This window comes from Fringilla coelebs, assembly GCF_963513975.1.
Source record: "Fringilla coelebs genome assembly, chromosome: 31".
Classification (NCBI taxonomy): Eukaryota; Metazoa; Chordata; class Aves; order Passeriformes; family Fringillidae; genus Fringilla; species Fringilla coelebs.
In genome coordinates this window covers 1,081,908-1,103,434 of record NC_140057.1, presented here as the reverse complement: position 1 = coordinate 1,103,434, position 21,527 = coordinate 1,081,908, and the positions used below count along the sequence as shown (strand labels likewise).

The window sequence follows — 21,527 nt, the reverse complement described above, 5'->3', positions numbered from 1 at the left end:
TCTGGCGATGATCGACACACGCTGTAGCCAATAGAAAGCGCCGATGGTCGTTGGCGCGCGGAGAGAGAGGCCAGTGGGAGCGCGGGGGGCGGGGCCTGGCGGTGATGGCGCGGGAGGGGTGAGCGGGGGGGAGGGAAGCCGGGGCTGCTTTTGGGGTACCTGAGGGAATTTTGGGGGCGTTTGGGGGGGAGTTGGGGTCGGGAGGGGTTCTGGAATATCCTGGAGGGATTTGGAGGTGACAGCGGGAGTTGGAGCGGTCCTTGGTGAGGACTGAGGGCCTCGGGGGCAGTTTTGGGGAGTCCCTGAGGGAGATTGGGGGGTGTATCTGACGGGGGTTTGAGGTTTCTGAGGAAAGTTTGGGGTCTCTGAGGGAAGTTTGTGGGCGTGGTTTGGCAATTTGGGGTTCCAGAGAGAAATTTGAGGGTCTCTGAGGGGTGTTGGGACTTGATGAGGGACTTTGGGGGTCCCTGAGGGACGCTGGATGTGTCTGCGGGAAGTTTGGTGTTCATGAAGGGAGTTAAAGCTTCCGTGAGGGAATTTGGGGTTCTTGAGGGACGTTTGGGCTCTCTGAGGGGGTTGAAGGGTCCTGAGGGGAGTTTGGGGCGCCCCTGATGGGGGTTGGGGTTTCTGTGAGGGAATTTGGGGTTTCTGTGAGGGAATTTGGGGTTCCTGAGGGGCATTTGGGTTTCCTGAGGGAAATTTGGGGTCCGTGACATGGGTTGGTGGTTCTGTGAGAGAATTTACAGTTCCTGAGGGGCGTTGGGGGTTCCATGAGGTGAGCTGGGGATTCCATGAGGGAATTTGGGCTTCCTGAGGAAGGCTTGGAGGTCCCTGGGGGGATTTCGGGTCTTTTGGGTGCAGTTTTGGGGGATCTTGTGGGATTTTGGGTCATTTGAGTGCAGCCTGGGCAGCTTTGAGGGCTCCCTGGGACATTTTGGGAGTCCCTGGGTTTCTTTTGAAACTTTTTGAAGCAGTTTGGGGGGATCCCAGGCAGGGGTATTGGGACCTCTGGGGTGGTTTCGGTCCTTTAGGGGGAGTTTGGGAGTCTCTGGGTGATTTGGGGGGTTCCTTGGAGAACTGGGGGGTGTTTGGGATGGTCTCTGCAGCAGTTTAGCAGGATTTTGGGGGGAGTGGGAGTTCTGGGGGGTCTGGAATAGATTTGGGTTGTTTTGGGGCATTTTGGAGGTTCTGGGGGGGGTTTGGGGGTCCTTGGGGCAGTTTGGGGGGGTTGTTTGGGGTCTTTAGGGCATTTTTGGAGGGTTTGGGGCCCTTTGTGGAGTTCTCAAAGGGGTTTGGGGGCTCTTTGGGTTATTTTTGGGATCCTTGGGGGACTTTGGGGGTCTCAATCTCCTGAGCCCCCCCAACCCCCCTTTGCAGCGCCCTGGAGGATCCAGCTGTGCCCCCAGAGGTTGAGGGCCCCCAAAGACGCCTTCCCTACCCTCAAAATTCTCCAGATGTGATCGGAGAGGGGCCAGATCCGGATGTTGCGGACCTGAAAATGCCCAAAGTGGCCCAAAACACCTCAGAGTCTCCAGATGTGGCATCAGAAGCCCCAAATCCAGGTGTGCTACAGGCTCAAAATGGGCACCGGACACTGCAGGTGGACAGTGACACAGATGTGGAGGAGGAGGCGCCAAATCCAGATGTTGGGTCACAAAAATGGCTTAAAATGACCCAAAATGTGCCTGAAACTCCAGATGTGCGGCTAAAAAACCCAAATCCACATGTTCCATGGCTTAAAAGTGGGCATGGCACCCTGCTGGTAGAGAGCGACACAGATGTGGAAGAGGAGGGGGAGGCTGATCCAGAAGTAGAGTCCCCAAAACGACTGAAAATGACCCAAAATGTCCCAGAAACTCCAGATGTTGCAGGAAAGACCCTAAATCCAGATGTTTCAGGCCCAAAAATGCAACATAGGATGGAGCTGGTGGACAGTGACACAGATGTGGATGAGGATCCAGATGTGCAGCCCCAGAAAAGGCTTAAAGTGACCCAAAGCATGCCTGGAATTCCAGATGTGGAGGAGGAAACCCCAAGTCCAGCTGTGAGGACACCCAAAACTGGACACTGGACAATCATGATGGACAGCGACACAGATGTGGAGAGGGAGGAGGAGAATGCAGATGTGCAGCCCCAAAAACGACTCAGACTGCCCCAGAACGTGTCTGAAACTCCAGATATGGTGGCAAAACCCCTGAAGCCAGATGTTTCGGGCTCAAAACTGCGTTCTCAGGTGCTGCTGGTGGACAGTGATACAGATGTGGAAGATGAAGTGAATCCAGATGTGCAGCCCCCCAAAAGGCTCAAAGTGACCCAAAACATGCCCAGAATTCCAGATGTGGAGATGGCGACCCCAAATCCAGCTGTGGAGAGGCCCAAAATTGGGCATCAGACGCTGGTGGAGGACAGTGACACAGATGTGGAGGAGGATCCAGATGTGCAGCCCCCAAAAAGGCTCAGAAGGACTCAGAATTTGCCTGAAACTCCAGATGTACGATGGGGGAAACCAAATCCATATGATTCAGGCCCCACAATCAGGAGTCAGATGCTGCTGGTGGACAGCGACACAGATGTGGAGGAGGATCCAGATGTGCAGCCCCTGAAAGGGCTCAGAGCGACCCAAAACATCCCTGAAACTCCAGATGTGGCTGCAAAGCCCCCAAATCCAGATGTTTCAGGCCCTGGAATCAGGTGCCAGGCATTCCTGGTGGACAGTGACACAGATGTGGAGGAGAAGGAGGTGAATTCAGATGTTGAGACCCTAAAAAAGCTTGAACTGACCCAAAATGTGACTGAAAGTCCAGATGTGGTGGCACAGACCCCAAGTCCAGATGTTGGAATTACCAAAAATGGGTGTCAGGCACTGCTGGTGGACAGTGACACAGATGTGGAGGAGAAGGAGGTGAATTCAGATGTTCGTTGTTCAGAAAGATGGAAAATTCCTCAAAATGTGCCCCAAACTCCAGATGTGGCCACAGAGCCCCCAAATCCAGCTGTGAAGGGGTCACAGAGGGGTCACGGGGCGCTGCTGGACGACAGTGACACAGATGTGGAGGAGGAAGAAAATCCAGTTGTTGGATCCCTAAAAAGACTGAAACCAGCCCTAAACGTGCCTGAAACTCCAGATGTGAGGCTGAAAATGCCAAATCCAGGTGTTTCAGGCACAAAAATTGGGTGTGGAATGCTGCTGGTGGACAGTGAGACAGATGTGGAGGAGGATGAGACAGGTCCAGATGTTCAGCTCTTTAAAAGACAGAAAATGACCCAAAATGTGCCTGAAACTCCAGATGTGCTCACACCGACCCAAAGTCCAGCTGTTGGAGGCTCTGAATCCAGATGTGGAGCCTTGGTGGTGGAGAGTGACACAGATGTGGAGGAGGATGAGGCTGGTCCAGATGTCCGGCCTTCAAAAAGACAGAAAATTACCCAAGATGTGCCCAGAACTCCAGATGTTGGGCTGAAAACCCTAAATCCAGATGTTGGGAGGCTTCAAAGGACCCAAAATGTGGCCAAATCTCCAGATGTGGAGGGGGAGGAGGAAGGGTGGGATCCAGATGTGGCCACCCAGCTGTTCCTGCCCCCAAACCCAGATGTGGTGGAGGCTGAGGTGGATCCAGATGTTGGGAGCCGAGAACAAAGCAAAATGACTCAGAAGCCACCAAAAATTCCAGATGTGGAGGAAGAGGAGTCAGATCCAAATGTGGCCACTCAGCTGTTCCTGTCCTCTCCAAATATTGACAGCCCAAAACCACTCAAAATGACCCAGAGCCCTCCCAAAATTCCAGATATGGTAGAGGAAACCCCAGAACCAGATGAGGAGGAAGAACAGGAGTCAGATCCAGATGTGGCCACCCAACTGTTCCTGCCTTCTCCAGATGCTGGGGGCCCAGAAAGCTCCAAAACGGCCCCGAAGGACCCCAGAATTCCAGATGTGGAGGAGAAAGAAGAATCAGATCCAGATGTAGCCACCCAGCTGTTCCTGCCTTCTCCAGGTGTTGGAAGCCCAGAAGGCTCCAAAACTACCCCAAAGGACCCCAAAATTCAAGATGTAGAGGGGCTGCCCTCCCTGGATCCAGATGTGGCCACCCAGCTGTTCCTGCCCCCGCATCCAGGTGTGGAGGATGGCCTAAATCCTGATGTTTTGGGTCCAAACCAACCAAAAATGGCCTCAAATAACCCCAAAATTCCCGTTGTGAAGGCGGAGACCCCAGATCCAGATGTGGAGGGGGAGGAGGACTTGGATGTGGCCACCCAGCTGTTCCTGCCCCCTGATCCAGATGTGGAAGGGGAAGGACCCTCACATCCAGGTGTTGGGTCCCCAAAACCACCCAAAAGTCCCCTAAACCTGCCCAAAATTCCAGATGTGGACATGGAGAGCCCAAATCCAGATGTGGGGGAGTCACTGAGGGGCCACAGAACGTTGCTGGGGGATGCTGGTCCAGATGTGGAAAAGATGGGCCCAAATCCAGATGTGGCAGCCTCAAAAAAACCCCAAATGGCCCCGAAAGTCCCTGAAATTCCAGATGCGAAGGTGGGCACGCCAAATCCAGATGTGGAGGGGCCAAGGAGCCCTGGCCTGGATCCAGATGTGGCCACCCAGCCGTTCCTGCCCCCTGACCCAGATGTGGAACGCCCAGAAAGCCCTGAAAGGGCCCTGGACCAGCCCCAAGTTCCAGATGTGGAGGAGGTGACTCCAAATCCAGATGTTGAGGCTGCCCCAAGCCCCATCCAGGAGGAAGCAGAAGCTCCGCCCACCCCACAGGTGAATTTGGGGGGGGGTTTCTGGTGGATTTTTGGAGCCCCCTGGGGATTTGGGGGGGGTTCCAGGTGGATTTTTTGGGGTTCCTCCTGGATTTTGGGAGGTCCCAAGTGGGATTTGGGAGACCCACTGTGGTATGGGGAGGTCTCAGGTGAATTTTTGGGGGTCCTGGGTGATTTCTGGGGGGTCCCAGGTAGAATTTAGGGGATTTTGGGGGTGGCAGGTAGATTTTGGGATCTCCATTGCAGATCTTCTTCACCAGGTGCGACGCAGTCGGCGATTGGCTGGGAGTGGAGGGGGTGGAGCCTCTCCTAGCTCTGCCCCCACCCAGAATGGGCATGATCAAGGCTCCAAGCCACGCCCCCCGCCCAGGCCACGCCCCCAGAGGGGGCAGGACCAGAAAGTGGCAGCACTGGAAGGGGCCACACCCTCTGTGTCCATAAAAGGAAATGGGCGGGGATCAATGGCAGCCCCACCCCCAGAGGAGGAGGAGCCAGCAGAGGGTGCCAAGCGCCAGCTCCGCCCCCGGGCAGCACCAGGCTCCGCCCAGATCCGGGTAAGAACCATTGTGGACCAGTCCAGACTAGTGCAGACCAGTATGAACCAGTATGGACCAGTATAGGCCAACCTCTACCAGTATGGACCAGTATGAACCAGTGCAAACCAGTATGGACCAGGACCCCCCCCGGTGCTCCCAGTACAGACCGGTGCCCCCCATCCCCCCTGCTGTGTCCCCAGGTGCTGTTCTGGGGCTGGTGGCACCTGGGCATGTCCCCAAAGTGTCCCTGAGTCCCCCGGGACATCCCCAAGCTGTCCCCAGCATGTCCCACTGTCCCCAGCTCCTGGTCCTGGGGGTGGTGGCACCTGGGGATGTCCCCACAGTGTCCCCAGTGTGTCCCTGAGTCCCCCAGGGATGTCCCTGTTGTGTCCCCAGACTGTCCCAAACCTGTCCCAGTGTCATCCAGATGTTCCCAGCTCCTCAGGGATGTCCCCAGAGTGTCCCTGACTCTCTCAGGGATGTCCCTAGTGTGTCCTGAATGTGTCCCAAACCTGTCCCAGTGTCCCCTAGATGTCCCTACGCCACCAGGGCTGTCCCCGCTGTCTCCAGGTGCTGTCCCCAGGCCTGGTGGCACTCAGGGATGTCCCCAATTATTTCCCCAATGTGTCCCCAGGTGCTGTTCACAGTCCTGGTGACACTCAGGGATGTCCCCAGTGTGTCCCCAGGTGCTGTTCACAGGCCTGGTGGCACTCAGGGATGTCCCCAGTGTGTCCCCAGGTGCTGTTCCCAGGCCTGGTGACGCTCAGGGATATCCTCACTGATGTCCCCACTTTTGCCAGGTGCTGTTCCCAGGCCTGGTGACACTCAGGGATATCCTCACTGATGTCCCCACTTTTGCCAGGTGCTGTTCCCAGGCCTGGTGACACTCAGGGATATTCTCACTGATGTCCCCACTTTTGCCAGGTGCTGTTCCCAGGCCTGGTGACACTCAGGGATATCCCCACTGATGTCCCCACTTTTGCCACGGGCTGTTCCCAGGCCTGGTGGCACTCAGGAATGCCCCCACTGTCCCCAGGTGCTGTTCACAGGCCTGGTGGCACTCAGGAATGCCCCCACTGTCCCCAGGTGCTGTTCCCAGGCCTGGTGGCACTCAGGAATGCCCCCACTGTCCCCAGGTGCTGTTCACAGGCCTGGTGGCACTCAGGAATGCCCCCACTGTCCCCAGGTGCTGTTCACAGGCCTGGTGGCACTCAGGATGTCCCCACTGATGTCCCCACTTTTGCCAGGTGCTGTTCACAGGCCTGGTGGCCTCCCCGGCGCTGCGGGTGGCCCTGGGGATCCTGGGTGGCACCGAGGCCACGTCGGTGCACGACTGCAGCCACCTGGTGACCGATGGCATCCGCCGGACACTGAAGTTCCTGTGTGCCCTGGGCAGGGGCATCCCCATTGTCACCCCCCAGTGGCTGCTAGAGGTGACATCGGGGACAGCAGGGGATGGGGGACATTGGGGGACATTGGGGGCATTGGGGACAATCAGGGGGATTGCGGGGATTCGGGACGATGGGGGTCACTGGGGGATTGGCAACATAGGGGACATGATGGGGACATTATGGGATTGGGGACATTAGGGACAGTTGGGGATTGGGGATATTTGGGATGTTATGGACGTTGGGGACAGTCAAGGAGTTGGGGACATTGGGGACTGGGGACATCAGGGGACATTGGGAATTGGATACAATCAGGGAGATTTGGAACACTGGGGACACCAGAGATGTCAGGGGGACATTGGGCACATCAGGGACAACAAGGACGCTGAAGCTCCTCTGTGCCATCGCCAGGGGTGTCCCGATTGGCACCCCCCAATGGCTGCTGCAGGTGACATCAGGGACAGTGGGGGGTTGGGGACAATCGGGGGGACTTGGTGACAATGAGGGGAGTTTGGGGACAAGGAAAAGGATTTGGGGACATTTGGGACAGGGGGTGGCACTGGAGACTTTGGGGGGCATTTAGGAACATTGGGTGGCCTTGGGGACAATGGGGATCTTGGGAGCATTGGGGACAGCTGGAGTGGCCTTGGGGACGGGGGACACTGGAGACATGGTGACAAGGGGGATTGGCTTTGGGGACTTTAGGGATGGGTGGGGTGACCTTGGGAACAGCAAGGTGACCTTGGGGACAGGGGGAACTCAGGGACAATGGAAGGGGATTTGGGAACAAGGGGAGGGGCCTTGGGGACAGTGGGGGTGGCCTTGGGGACAGAGGGACTTTGAGTGACAAGGGAGGGTGACCTTGGCGTCAAGGGGAAGGACTTGGGGACAATCAAAGGTACTCTGGGGACAAGGGGGTGGCCTTGGGGGGACACTGGGGTGGCTCTGGTGGCTGTGTGTGACCCCTGTGTCCCCATGTCCCCAGAGTTCCCACAGTGGCCGCCCGCTGTCCCCAGGTCCCTTCCTGCCCCGGGACCCCCCCTGTGAGCGGCGCTTCGGCTTCCGCCTGCGCCCGGCGCTGGCCCAGGCCCGGGAGCAGCCCCTGCTGCAGGTGACATGTCCCCAAATGTCCCCAATTGTCACCTAAACCCATCCCTGAGCCAGCCCCGGGCATGGCAACGGCCCCTGCTGCAGGTGACAGCGACAGCAGTGTCATCAATGTCCCCAATGTCCCCGGGCCCAGGAATGATCCCTGCTGCAGGTGACACTGTCCCTAAATGTCCCCAGATGTCACCTAAACCCATCCCTGAGCCAGCCCTGGGCATGGTGGCACCCCCTCCTGCAGGTGATGATGACATTAATGTCGCCAAATGTCCCCAACTTCTCCAATGTCCCTAATACTCCAACGTCCCCAATGCCCCCAATGTCCCCAACCTGCTTAATGTCCCCAATGTCCCCCCAGTCATCCCCCATGTCCCCAGTGTCCCCAGTACCCCAACCCCCCCAGTTTCCCCTGTCCCCCAGTCTCCTGAACCCATCAATGTCCTCAACCCCCAAATGTCCCCAATCTCCCACTGTCCCCAACGTCCCCCTGATGTCCTCACTGTTCCCCTGATGTCCTCTCTGTCCCCAGGGGTACCAGGTGCACGTCACCCCCAGTGTCCAGCCGTGCCCCGAGGACATGCGGGACCTTGTCACCTGCTGTGGTGGCACCTTCCTGCCACAGCTGCCCCAGGAACACGCGGTGAGGGGACAGCAGGGACATAGGACAGTGGGGACATGGGGACATTGGGAACAGTGGGGACATCGGGGACATTGGGGGGACGTTGGGGAGGTTAGGGACATTGGGGCATTGGGAACATGGGGGACATTGCGGGGAGTGGGGGGATTGGGGACAGTATGGACACTCAGGGACATCAAGAGTGTTGGGGACACTGAGGGATTTGGGACATTGGGGGGATTGGAGGGAATGGGGACATTGGAATTGGGGACAGTGTGGGGATTGGGGACATTGGGGACATCTGGGACATTAAGGCCATTGGAGGCATTGGGGGCGTTGGGGGTTTTGGGGTTTCTCCCGGGGTGTTTGAGAGTTTTTTGGGGGGTTTTGGGGTTCCTCACTGGGTGTTTGGGGTTTTTTGGGGGGTTTTTGGGTGGGATTTGGGCTCCTGTCCCCATTTTCCCCCAGCCCCCATGTCCTGGTCATTTCCTGTGCCCAGGACCAGGCAGTGTGGAGTTAGGGACTTCTCATGGGGGTTTTGGGGTTCCTCTCTGGGTTATTTGGGGTTCTTTTGGGGTATTTGGGGTTTCTGATGGGGTTTTGGGGTCCTGACCCTGTTTCCCACCAGCCCCCTGTGCTGGTCACTTACTGTCCCCAAGACTGTTGGGATTCCCTTGAGGTTTGGGGTTTCTTTCTGGGTTATTTGGGGCTCCTCATTGGGTTTTTGGAGTTTCCCATCCCCTTGTGCTGGTCCTTTCCTGTCCCCAAAACCAGGCTGGGTGGGTTATTTGGGGTTTCTCTGAGTTATTTGGGGTTCTTTTGGGGTATTTGGGGTTTCTGATGGGGTTTTTGGGGTTCCTCACAGAGTATTTGGGGTTTCACACTGGGTTATTTGGGGTTCCTCACTGTGTTTTTGGGGTTCCCCAGCCGGGTGTCCTGGTCATCTCTTGTCCCTGGGACTGAGCTGGGTGGGTTATTGGGGTTTCTCTCTGGGGTGTTTGGGGTTTCTGACAGGGTATTTGGGGTTCCTCACAGGGTATTCGGGGTTCCTGATGGGGTTTTCCTCCAGCCCTGTGTCCTGGTGATCTCCTGTCCCCGGGACCAGGCCGTGTGGGTTATTTGGGGTTTCTCTCTGGATTATTTGGGGTTCCTGATGGGGTTTTTGGGAGTTCCTGATGGGGTTTTTGGGGTTTCTCTCTGGGTTTTTGGGGTTCCTGACTGTGTTTCGGGGTTTTTTTCCCCCAGCCCTGTGTCCTGGGGATCTTGTCTCCCCGGGATGGGGCTGGGTGGGTTATTTGGGATTTCTCTCTGGGCCATTTGGGGTTTCTGACTGGGTTGTTTTGGGTTCCTGATGGGTATTTGGGGTTTCTGTCTGGGTTTTTTGGGTTCCTCATTGTGTTTCTGGGCTTTCCTCAGCCTGATGTCCTGGTGATCTCAAGTTCCCAGGGCTGGGCTGTGTGGGTTATTTCTGGTTTGTCACTGGGTTTTGGCGATTTTTGACGGGTTATTTGGGGTTCCTGATGGAGTTTTTGGGGTTCCTTATGGGCTTTTTGGGGTTTCCCCCTCAGTCTGGTATTCTGGTGATCTCATGTCCCCAGGACTGGGCCGTGTGGGGTATTTGGGGTTTCTGACTGGGTTTTTGATGGGTTATTTGGGGTTCCTGATGTGGTATTCAGGGTTCCTTACTGTGTTTTTGGGGTCTTTCCCCCAGCCCCATGTCCTGATGGTCTCATGTCCCCAGGACCGGGCTGTGTGGGTTATTTGGGGTTTCTGACTGTGTTCTTTGGGGTTCCTGACTGTGTTTTTGGGGTTCCCAGCCCCGTGTCCTGGTGATCTCGTGTCCCCAGGACCGCTGGCTCTGGCCCCCGGCGGTGGCCGCGCGGCTCCCGCTGCTCTCGGCCGAGCTGCTGCTCTCGGGGGTCCTGCGGCAGCGCCTGGAGCTGGCCCCGTTCCTGCTGAGCCCCTGGCAGCCCCCCGAAAACACCCCTGAGTCCCCCCAAAACACCCCCGAGTCCCCCCCAAAAGCCCCAAATCCCACCCAAACCCTAAAAAACCCCACCCAAAATACCCCAAATCCCACCCAGAATAGCCCAGAGCCCGCCCGAAACCGAAAAAATCCCACCCAAAAAACCCCAAATTCTGCCCAGAAACGGAAAAATCCCCCCCGAAAAACCCCAAATCCCCCCCCAAAAACCCCAGATCCCACCCCAAAAACGCCAAATCCCTCCGAAAAAACCAAAAATCCCCCAGAGAAACCCTCAAATCCCACCCGAAATACTCCAAACACACCCCAAAAAACCCCAAATCCCCCCCAAAACAAAAAAAATCCCCGCCAAAAAACCCCAAATCCCCCCCAGAAATGCCCAAATCCCACCCAAAATACCCCACCCCAAACCCATTCCCGGGCCCATTTTGGGGGCTCCACCCCTCCCCCGAGCCCCCCCAGGACCCGGAGTGGGCGGAGACCCCCCCAAAATCCTCCCCCGAAAACCCCAAATTCAGGGACCCACCAAAAAACCCCAAATCCACCCAGGAAAACCCCAAAACGGCCCCGGGGTCACTCAGAGGGTCCCAACCCCGATTTAGGGGTCCCAGACCCCCCACAGGAGCCCCCCAGGACCCGGAGCCGTCAGGCAGCCCCCCAAAATCCGCCTCGGGACCCCCCAAATTCAGGGACATCCAAAAAACCCTCAAATCCAACCCCCAAAACCCCAAACCCGCCCCCAAAAACCCCGAAACAGCCCCGGGGTCCCCCTGGGGATCCCAACCCCAATTCTGGGGTCCCAAATCCCCCCCCGGACCCCCCCCAGGAGCCCCCCCGGACCCGGAGCGGGCGCAGACCCCCCCCAAATACAGGGAACCCCCAAAAAACCCCAAACCGGCCCCAAAAAGCCCCAAATCCCACCCCAAAACGAGCCCGGGGTGCCCCCGAGGGTCCCCCCCCCAATTCTGGGGTCTCCGAGCCCCCCCCGAGCCCCCCCCGGACCCGGAGCCGCCGGGGGGCCCCAATAAAGTGAATTTGGGCAGCAGAGTTTGGGGACTTTGGGTCAAAAATCCCAAATTTGGGTGGGGGGAGGAGCCGGGGGGGTTTGGGAACGCCGTGGGGACAGCCCCTGGGGAGGCCGTGGCAGGGTTGGGGACACTATGGGGACACTTTTGGCCACATCAGGGAACCCTTGGGGACACTGGGGATCCCCTCAGGGACCCCCCTGAGGACATCGGGGAACCCCCTGGGATGGCCATGGGGGGTTGGGAACATCCGAGAGCCCTTGGGGACACCAGGGACGGTCTTTGGGGACACCAAGGATGCTTTTGGGGACCCCCCGGGATGGTCATGGTGGCCTTATGGACATCAGGGACTTCTGTGGGGACACATTGGAGGCATCAAAGAATCCTTGGGGACATCAGGGACCCCCTTGGGACCCCCTTGGGGACACTAAGGACCCTTTTGGGGACCCCTTGGGGACATCGGGGACCCCCGGGGATGGTCGGGGTGGCCCTGGGGACATCGGGAATTCTTCTGGGGACACCCGGGACACTCCTGGGGACATTGGGCACCCCCTGGGTTGGTCATGCGGGGGTGGCGGACATCAAAGGTCCCCTTGGGGACACTGGGGACCCTTCTGGGGACCCTGTTGCCTTTAGCCCCGCCCCCTCAATCCTTAGCCAATCAGCGCTCTCGTGCCATGGCACTGCAGCCAATAGCAGCGCGGGACGGGCGGGATTTTCGCCACCGTGGAAACGCCCGAGCCGGGTTACCGTGGTAACGAGCGAGGACGCTTCCGGGTTCCTGTCCCGCCCTCTGCTGCTCACAGCCAATCAGCGCTCGCGGAGCGAAACAGCCAATGGCAATGCAGAAGGGGCGGGAGCAGCGCTGCCATATCAACGGAGCGGCCAGGCCTGGGGCGGGAAGAGCGGGGAAAGGTAAAAACGGGAATAAAACCGGGACTGGTGTGGGGTGGGAGAGACTGGGGGGCCTTGGGGACAGCAGGGACCCCTGGGGCCAGGAGGGACCCCTCCGGGATGGGCGTGGGGCCTTCGGGGACCCTGACTGACCCTGCCAGTATCAAATGGCCCCTCAGGACCCTGATTTATCCTTGCCAGGACCCCATTGCCTCTCAGGACCCTGACTGACCCTGCCAGGACCCAATGGCCCCTCAGGATCCTGATTTACCCTGCCAGGACCCCATTGCCCCTCAGGACCTTGACTGACCCTGCCAGGACCCAGTGACCCCTCGGGATCCTGATTTACCCTGCCAGGACCCCATTGCCCCTCAGGACCCTGACTGACCCTGCCAGGACCCCACTCTCCCCTCAGGACCCTGATTTACTCTGATTTACTCTCCCCGTCCCCCCCCGCCCCAGGACCCCAGTTTACCCTTTCAGACCCTCATTTACCCTTCCATGAGACCCCCGGACCGCATTAACCCCGCCCTAAGACTGCATTTAGCCTTTGAGGACCTCATTTACCCGTCCTAGGACCCTCACTTCCCCTTCCAGGACCCGATTCCCTCCTAGTCCCGCCCACCTCTCCCGGATGCGCTCTCCCATTGGTCGGAGGGGGAGGCGGGATCCGGGAGCCACCGCCTCTGATTCGCTGAGGGGGGAGCGCGGGAAAGCGGCGACCGGGGCGCCTTCCCGGCGTGCACCGCGCGGGGGAACTGGGAGAGACTGGGAGGGGAACTGGAAGGTACTGGGGGGAACTGGGAGCAACTGGGAGGGACTGGGAGCGTGGGGAGGGGGAGCTGGGAGCAACTGGGAGGGACTGGGAGGTTGCTGGGACTGGGGACAGGCTATACTGGTCCATACTGGGAACTGTTCCCCACAGGTCGCTGATGGCCGAGCCCCGCCCGGGCCCTCCCAGTGCTCCCAGTAACCCCCAGTGCTCCCAGTTCCCCCCTCCCAGTGCTCCCAGTAACCCCCAGTGCTCCCAGTTCCCCCCTCCCAGTACTCCTAGTGCCCTCCAGTGCTCCCAGTTCCCCCCTCCCAGTGCTCCTAGTGCCCCCCAGTGCTCCCAGTTACCCCCTCCCAATCTGGAGGGGCTCATCCCCCCCTCCCACTTTGTGCTGCGCCCCAGGTGAGGCTCCCAGTGCTCCCAGTAACCCCCAGTGACCTCTCAGTAACTCCCAGTAACCTCCCAGTGCTCCCACTAATCCCACTACCTCTCTCAATGCTCCCGGTAACCTCCCAGTAACTCCCAGTTCCTCCTCCCAGTTCTCCCAGTAACTCCCAGTGCTCCCAGTAATCCCAGTCCCCATCACAGGTCCCTGGGGGCGGAGCTTGAGGCAGAAAGGGGGCGTGTCCATGAACTGGAGGTGGAGCTGAAAGCACTGAAGGGGCGGAGCCAGCACCTGGAGGCGGAGCTTGAGGCAGAAAGGAGGCGGAGTCAACAGCTGGAGGCAGAGCTTGAAGCAGAAAAGGGGCGGAGCCAATGCCTGGAGGCAGAACTTAAGTCAGAAAGGGAGCACAGCCAAGCACTGGGGGTGGAGCTCGATGCCCTGAGGGGGCGTGGCCAGCGATTGGAGGCAGAGCTGGATGCTGAAAAGGGGCGGAGCCAAATCCTGGAGATGGAGCTGGAGACCCTGAGGGGGCGGGGCCTTGGCCCAGAGGGGGCGGAGCCAAGCCCAGAGCAGGTGAGGTCTCGGTGCTCCCAGTTACCCCCAGTAACCCCCAGTTACCCCCAGTAACTCCTAGTGCTCCCAGTAACTCCCAGTAGCTCCCAGTGCTCCCAGTAACTCCCAGTAGCTCCCAGTTACCCCCAGTGCTCCCAGTAACTCCCAGTGTTCCCAGTTACCCTCAGTGCTTCCAGTGACTCCCAGTGCTCCCAGTTACCCCCAGTAACTCCCAGTAACTCCCAGTAGCTCCCAGTGCTCCCAGTAACTCCCAGTAGCTCCCAGTTACCCCCAGTGCTCCCAGTGACTCCCAGTGACTCCTAGTGACTCCCAGTGCTCCCAGTAACTCCTAGTAGCTCCCAGTGCTCCCAGTAACTCCCAGTTACCCTCAGTAACTCCCAGTGCTCCCAGTAACTCCCAGTAGCTCACGGTGCTCCCAGTAACTCCCAGTTACCCCCAGTAACTCCCAGTGCTCCCAGTGACTCCCAGTGACTCCCAGTAACTCCCAGTGACTCCTAGTGACTCCCAGTGCTCCCAGTAACTCCTAGTAGCTCCCAGTGCTCCCAGTAACTCCCAGTTACCCCCAGTAACTCCCGATGCTCCCAGTAACTCCCAGTTAACCCCCCCAGTGACCCCCCTCCAATAACTTCCAGTCCCTCCCAGTACCCCCCAGTCCCCCCAGTCTCAGCTGTCCCAGGTGTTTGGAACCACGCCAGGAGGAACTGGAGACACCTGATGGGACAACGGGGGGGCTGGGGGGACCTGGGGACATTTGGGGGCACTTGGGGACACATCTGAACACACCTGAGGGGACTTGGGACACACCTGGGCCACACCCAGGGGTATCTGGGGACATTGGGGGCACACCTGGGGACAACTGGAAGCTCCTGGGTGCATCAGGGACACCTGAGCACACCTAGGGGATGTTGGGGACGCACCTGGGGGACGCTGGGGACACACTTGGGAGGCATTGGGGACATACCTGGGGGATGTTGGGGACACACCCGGGGTGTCCCAGGTGTATTTGGGTTCCCCAGGTGAGTTTGGGGTGTCCCAGTTGAGTTTTGGGATTTCTTGGGTGAGTTTGAGGTCTCTCAGGGGAGTCTGGTCTCCCCCAGGTGTGTTCAGGGTCTCTCAGGTGTTTTTGGGGTCTCTGAGGTGAGTTTGGGGTGCCCCAGGTGTGTGTCTGGGGTCTCAGGTGTGTTTTTAGGGTCTCTCAGGTGAGTTTGGGGTGCCCCAGGTGTGTGTCTGGGGTCTCAGGTGTGTTTTTGGGGTCTCTCAGGTGTGTTTGGGGTTCCCCAGGTGTGTTTCTGGGGTCTCAGGTGTGCTTTTGGGGTCTCAGGTGAGCTCTCTCTCCCCAGGTGCTGCTGGGCCGCTGGCGCCAGAAGGTTTTCCAGCTGCTGCTGCAGGTGAGGCTGCAGCAGGGCCAGGAGCTGCAGCTGCAGGGACAGGTGAGGGGACATGGGAGGGGACATGGGACAGGGGAGGGGACACACCTGGAACAGGTGAGGGGACACAGGAGACACACCTGGGACAGGTGAGAGCCTGGCATGCCTGGGACAGGTGAGGGGACACAAGGGACACTCCACACCTGGGGGGACCCTCTAGGGTCACCTGTGTCCCTGCAGGGTTACATGGACAGACCTGGGCACACCTGTGTCCCCTGGGGAGGGTCTGGCAGTCACCTGAGCAGGTCACCTGTGTCCCATCTGTGTTCTACCTCTGTCCCCCTGTGTCCCATCTGTGTTCCACCTCTGTTCCCCTGTGTCCCGCCTGTGTTCCCCCTGTCCCAGGTGCGCTCCTTGGGTGCTGCAGTGGCCGCCGGGTCCCGCCAGGTGTCGCTGTTGGAGCTGCGGCTGCGCCAGGGGGAGCACGAGAGACAGGTGAGGGACACCTGGGGAGACACCTGGGGACACTGGGGACACACCTGGGACAGGGGAGGGACACCTGGGGAGACACCTGGGGACACTGGGGACACATCTGGGATAGGTGAGGGACACCTGGGGACACACCTGGGGACACTGGGGACACATCTGGGATAGGTGAGGGACACACCTGGGGACACTGGGGACACACTGGGGCAGGTGAGGGACACCTGGGGGCTTTGGGGACACACCTGGGACAGGTGAGGGACGCCTGGGGACATTTGGGACACACCTGGGACAGGTGAGGGACAACTGGGGACGCACCTGGGACAGGTGAGGGACACTTGAGGACACACCTGGGGGCATTGGGACACACCTGGGACAGGGGAGGGACACTGGGACACACCTGGGGCAGGTGAGGGGACACCTTGGGGACAGTTTGGGTAGAGCTAGGGGGTTGGGGACACCTTGGAGCCATCTGGGGACAATCTGGGGACAGTCTGGGCCTGTTCCGTGTCCAGGCCCTGTCCCAGGAGCGGCACCGGGCAGAGGCGGCCGAGGAGGAACTGGGGAAACTGGGCCAGGCCCTGAGCCGGTACTGGGGGAACTGGGATGGACTGGGAGGGACTGGGGGGAACTGGGAGGGACTGGGGGAAACTGGGGTGGACTTGGAGGGACTGGGGGGAACTTGGAGGGACTGGGGGCAACTGGGGTGGACTGGGAGGGACTGGGGGGAATTGGAACCAGGCTGTTGGGGACGCTGGGGTGAACTGGGATGAACTGGTTTTAACTGGTTTGTACTGGGTTGTCCCCATTGCTGTCCCCAGGCTGTTGGGGACACTGGGGGTTACTGGTTTGAACTAGTTTGTACTGGGCTGTCCCCGTTGCTGTCCCCAGGCTGTTGGGGACACTGGGCGTGGCCCTGGCCGATGTCACCGTGGCTGTCGGGGCCCTGGGGACCCTCAGTGAGCGCCTGGGACGGGCCCAGCACCGACTGCAGGGTCAGTGACACTGCAGGGACACCTGGGGACATCTGGGACATTGTGGGGACACTGTGGGGACACCTGGGGGAGTTGGGGACACTGCAGGGACACGTGGGACAGTTCAGGGGTATTGGGGGGAGGATTTGGGACAACTGAGAGACCTTGGGAGGGGTTGGGGACACCTTGGGAACACTTTGGGGACACCTGGCGGGGCGCTGGGGACACCTGAGAGACACATGGAGAGTTGGAAACACTTTTGGGACACTTGGGGACACCCTGGGGACATCTGGAGGACACTTTGGGGGGCTGGGGACACTGTAGGGACATTGGGGAGACTCTGGGGACATGGTGGGGACACTGTGGTGGCCGTGCCCACTGTCCCTGTCCCAGTGTCCCCTCTGTCCCCAGCACTGGTGGCCTCGGGGCGGCTCCGGTGGCAGCGGGAGCCAGAAAGGACAGCAGGGGACAGCAGGTGAGTGACACCGGGGGTATTGGGACATTGAGATGGCCCTGAGGACAGCAGGGTGACACTGGGGGACATTGGGAGGTTACCTTGGGGACACTGGGGACATTGGGTGAGTGCCATTGGGGACATTGGGGGTGGCACTGGGGACATTGGGGACATCAGAGGATGACCCTGGGGACATTGGGGGGTTACCTTGGGGACACTGGGGACACCGGGGACAGTGGGTGAATGACACTGGCAACATTGGGGGTGGCCCTGGGGACAGTTGGCACAGCAGGTGAGGGACACCAGGGGTGGCATTGGGGACAGTGGGGACATTGAGATGGCCCTGGGGACATTGGGGGGCTGGCACTGGGGACACTGGGGGGCTGACATTGGGGACAGTGGTGATACTGGGGCCATCAGGGGTGGCCCTGGGGACAGTGGGGACAGTGGTGAGTGACACTGGGGTGGCCCTGGGGGGTCACATCAGGGGGCACAGGTGACATCAGGGGGTGGCCCGGGGGACAGCGCTGACCCTGGCGATGACACAGTGGCTTTGTCCCGTCTGTGTCCCCTCTGTGTCCCCAGCATGGTGGCCCCAGAGGTGACATCGGAGCAGATGATTGGGTGGCACCAAGGGGACACTGGGGGTGGCTCTGTCCCCAGGGTGTCACCCCCATGTGCCCCCTACGCCACCAAGGGTGGGGACAGGACCAGGCCACGCCCGAGCACAGGTGGGTGTGTCCCCATTGTCCCCAAGTGTGTCCCCAGTGTCTCCAAACATGTCTCCAATATGGCCCCAGTGTCCCCAAATGTGTCCCTGAATGTGTTCCAAATGTCCCACAGTGTCCCCTCAGTGTCACCAAATGCCTCCAAATGTCTCCCAGTGTGTTCCCAAATGTGTCCCTGAGTGTCCCCAAATGTCCCTCAGTGTGTCCCCAAGTGTGTCCCTAAATGTCCCTCAATGTCCCTTCAATGTGTCCTCAATGTCCCCAGATGTCCCTAAAAAGTCCCTGAATGTCCCCAAATGTCCTTCCCAGTGTCCTCTCAATGCTCCCAAATGTGTCCCCAAGTGTTCCCTCACTGTCCCATTGGTGTCCCTAGAGTGTCCCTGAGTGTCCCCAAATGTCTTTCAGCATCCTCAATGTCTTCAGTGTTCCCTCAGCCTGTCCCCAAATGTGTCCCCAACATTACTCCAGTGTCACCAACGTGTCCCCAATGTGTCTCTGCAGTGTCCCTGGCCCCATTGGTGACGCAGCTCCAGGCCCTTGGTGCCGCCATCCTCGGGGACCCTGGGGACATCGGGGACCCAGCAGTGCCAGCACCCCCATGGGGACACAGGTGACATCACCAGGGAGCGGTGGCACTGTGGGGACTGAGATGATGTCACTCTGGTGGTGGTGACATCATTATCATGATGTTGATGATGTCACTAAGATGGTGATGATGTCATGGAGATGCTGTTCGCCTGTTCCCATGGTAACATAAGTCCCGCTTGTCTTATGCTGCCATTGGCTGCTGTGCTGGGGAATGAGAGCACTGATTGGCTGGGTTTGGAGGGGGCGGGGCTGAATGCAGAACTGGGCCTGAACCAGTTCAGACTGAACTGGGAACTGGGATAAACTGGGAACTGGGCCCAAACCAGTACAGACTGAACTGGGATAAATTGGGAACTGGGTCCGAACCAGTACAGACTGAACTGGAATAAACTGGGAACTGGGCCCAAACCAGTACAGACTGAACTGGGATAAACTGGGAACTGGGCCTGAACCACTACAGACTGAACTGGGATAAACTGGGAACTGGGCCTGAACCACTACAGACTGAACTGGGATAAACTGGGAACTGGGCCTGAACCACTACAGACTGAACTGGGATAAACTGGGAACTGGGCCCAAACCAGTACAGACATAACTGGGATAAATTGGGAACTGGGCCCGAACCAGTACAGACTGAACTGGGATAAACTGGGAACTGGGCCCAAACCAGTACAGACTGAACTGGGAACTGGGATAAACTGGGAACTGGGTCTGAACCAGTACAGACTGAACTGGGAACGGGGATAAACTGGGAACTGGGCCTGAACCAGTACAGACTGAACTGGGAACTGGGATAAATTGGGAACTGGGCCTGAACCAGTACAGACTGAACTGGGATAAACTGGGAACTGGGCCTGAACCACTACAGACTGAACTGGGATAAACTGGGAACTAGGCCTGAACCACTACAGACTGAACTGGGAACTGGGATAAACTGGGAACTGGGCCCGAACCAGTACAGACTGAACTGGGATAAACTGGGAACTGGGCCTGAACCAGTACAGACTGAACTGGGATAAACTGAGAACTGGGCCCAAACCAGTAGAGACTGAACTAGGAGTAATCCCAAACCAGTTCAGGGGCTAAACTGGGAACTGGAATGAGATTAGACCAGAGCCTGAACTGGGACCAGAGCCCTGAACTGGGACCAGAGCCCCAGACTGGTCTGGGAGCCACAGTGGTCACTCACAGACCCAGCACTGGTTCGTACTGGTTTGTACTGTTTCATACTGGTCCATATTGCTCCATAGTGATTTATACTGGTTTGTACTGGTTTGTACTGTTTCATACTGGTCCATCACAGTCACTGGCCATACTCCAGCCCCCCTCTCTGTTTCCTGTGCTCTCTTGGTGTCTGAGCTGGAAGAAGCACTGGTGGCAGTGGCCGCAGGGGAACAGCCGCAGCCCATGGTCAGCCAGAATGGCCACAGGGAAACAGCTGCGGCCCGAGGGTCAGCGAAAATGTCCACAGGGGAATGGCTGCAGGGCAATGGCCACAGCCTGAGGGTCAGCAGGAACGGCTGCAGGGGAACAGCTGCAGCCTGAGGGTCAGCCGGATGCGCCGCTCGCCCTTGGGCCGTGCCACCGAGTGCTTCCCATGGTCTGGTGCTGTGCCTGGCCTCAGCGGCGCATGGGCCGTGTGGCCACTGCAGCAAAGGAGCTCGTAGTCCTGTGGGTCCACCAGTGTCCAGCTGGGCACCACTGGGGGTTGGCCAGCAGTGGGATGTCCGGCATGGTCACTGTGGTGGTGGCCGGCTCGGGTTTGATGTAGAAGATGATGGGCGGGTCCGGTGGCGTGGCCGGAGGAGCATTGGTGTCGTCTGGCATGATCCATGTGGGGCCTTCATTGCTGTCATAGTTGTCATTGTTGTCATCATCATCGTAGTCATCATCACCATCCTCCACATGGATCTTGAGGATCTCCTGGGATGGCAGAGATGGGGATGTGGTGGTGGCCAAGTGGAGCTGGAGGAGCTCAACAGTGGTGGTGCGGGTAGCCCAGGAGGAAGAGGGGGAGCAGGAGCCAGGAGGAGGAGGAAGAGGAGGAGGAGAAGGAAGGGTCATTGTTGCCATGGATTGTCACAATGTCACCATGGATTGTCACATTGTCACCATGGATTGTCACATTGTCACCATGGATTGTGCTGTCTCCACCATGGATAGTCCTAATGTCACCATGGATTGTCCCGTCCCCACCATGGATGGTCCTGATGTCACCATAGAATGTCCCCTCACTGCCGCGTGAACCTCATGGTGACATTGACAATGACAAGGGTCCTTTTCCACTGTGGTTGAGCCACAGGGCCACAACAGAGGGTCCATGAGGAGGAGGATGAAGATCTTCCTCCACCATGGTTGGCACACAATGACCCACTGGGAGCATGGGTGGTGTGTGACAATGACAATGGAGGCTCTTCACTACCATAGACTGCCCTTGATGACAATGGAGACCCTTCATGACCATGGTTGGCCTTTGATGACAGTGGAGATCCTTCATGGCCATGGTTGGCTCGTGATGATGATGATGACAGGAAAAGACCCATCAGACCATGGATGGCTCTTAAAGATCACGGGTGGACCCGTCATGGTCATGGATAACCTTTGATGATGACAATGACAGTGAAGACCCATCAAGGCCATGGATGGACTCATGACCATCACAGATGTTCCACAATGACGATGACCCTTCATGACCACGGAACATTCTTTTGCATGGTCCCATCATGACCATGACCGTTCCCTGACAGTGCTGGTGACAGTGACAATGACCCATCATGACCATGAATGTTCTGTGACAATGATGATGCCCCACCATGACCCCGGCTGGCTCCATCCCCCTCCAGTGCCTGCAGGATCTGTGACTATGGCTTCACCACGTGCCACATCTGCAGCACG

At 58.6% G+C, this 21,527-nt stretch overlaps 1 protein-coding gene across 1 annotated transcript; it reads left to right on the top strand.

The window, feature by feature from the left end:
- Nucleotides 1–98: 98 nt before the first annotated feature.
- Nucleotides 99–20,595, top strand: LOC311164322 (uncharacterized protein). Its single transcript, XM_084223730.1, has 17 exons — nt 99–118; nt 1,378–4,762; nt 5,022–5,315; nt 6,545–6,730; nt 7,671–7,796; nt 8,319–8,429; nt 10,223–11,418; nt 12,072–12,329; nt 13,234–13,482; nt 13,669–14,038; nt 15,379–15,468; nt 15,811–15,900; nt 16,404–16,477; nt 16,780–16,883; nt 17,274–17,337; nt 17,902–18,047; nt 18,546–20,595. The coding sequence occupies exons 1-17, from the start codon at nt 105–107 to the stop codon at nt 18,656–18,658; spliced, it is 6,870 nt and encodes a 2,289-aa protein (XP_084079856.1). The 5' UTR covers nt 99–104; the 3' UTR covers nt 18,659–20,595.
- The last annotated feature ends 932 nt before the right edge of the window (nt 20,596–21,527 follow it).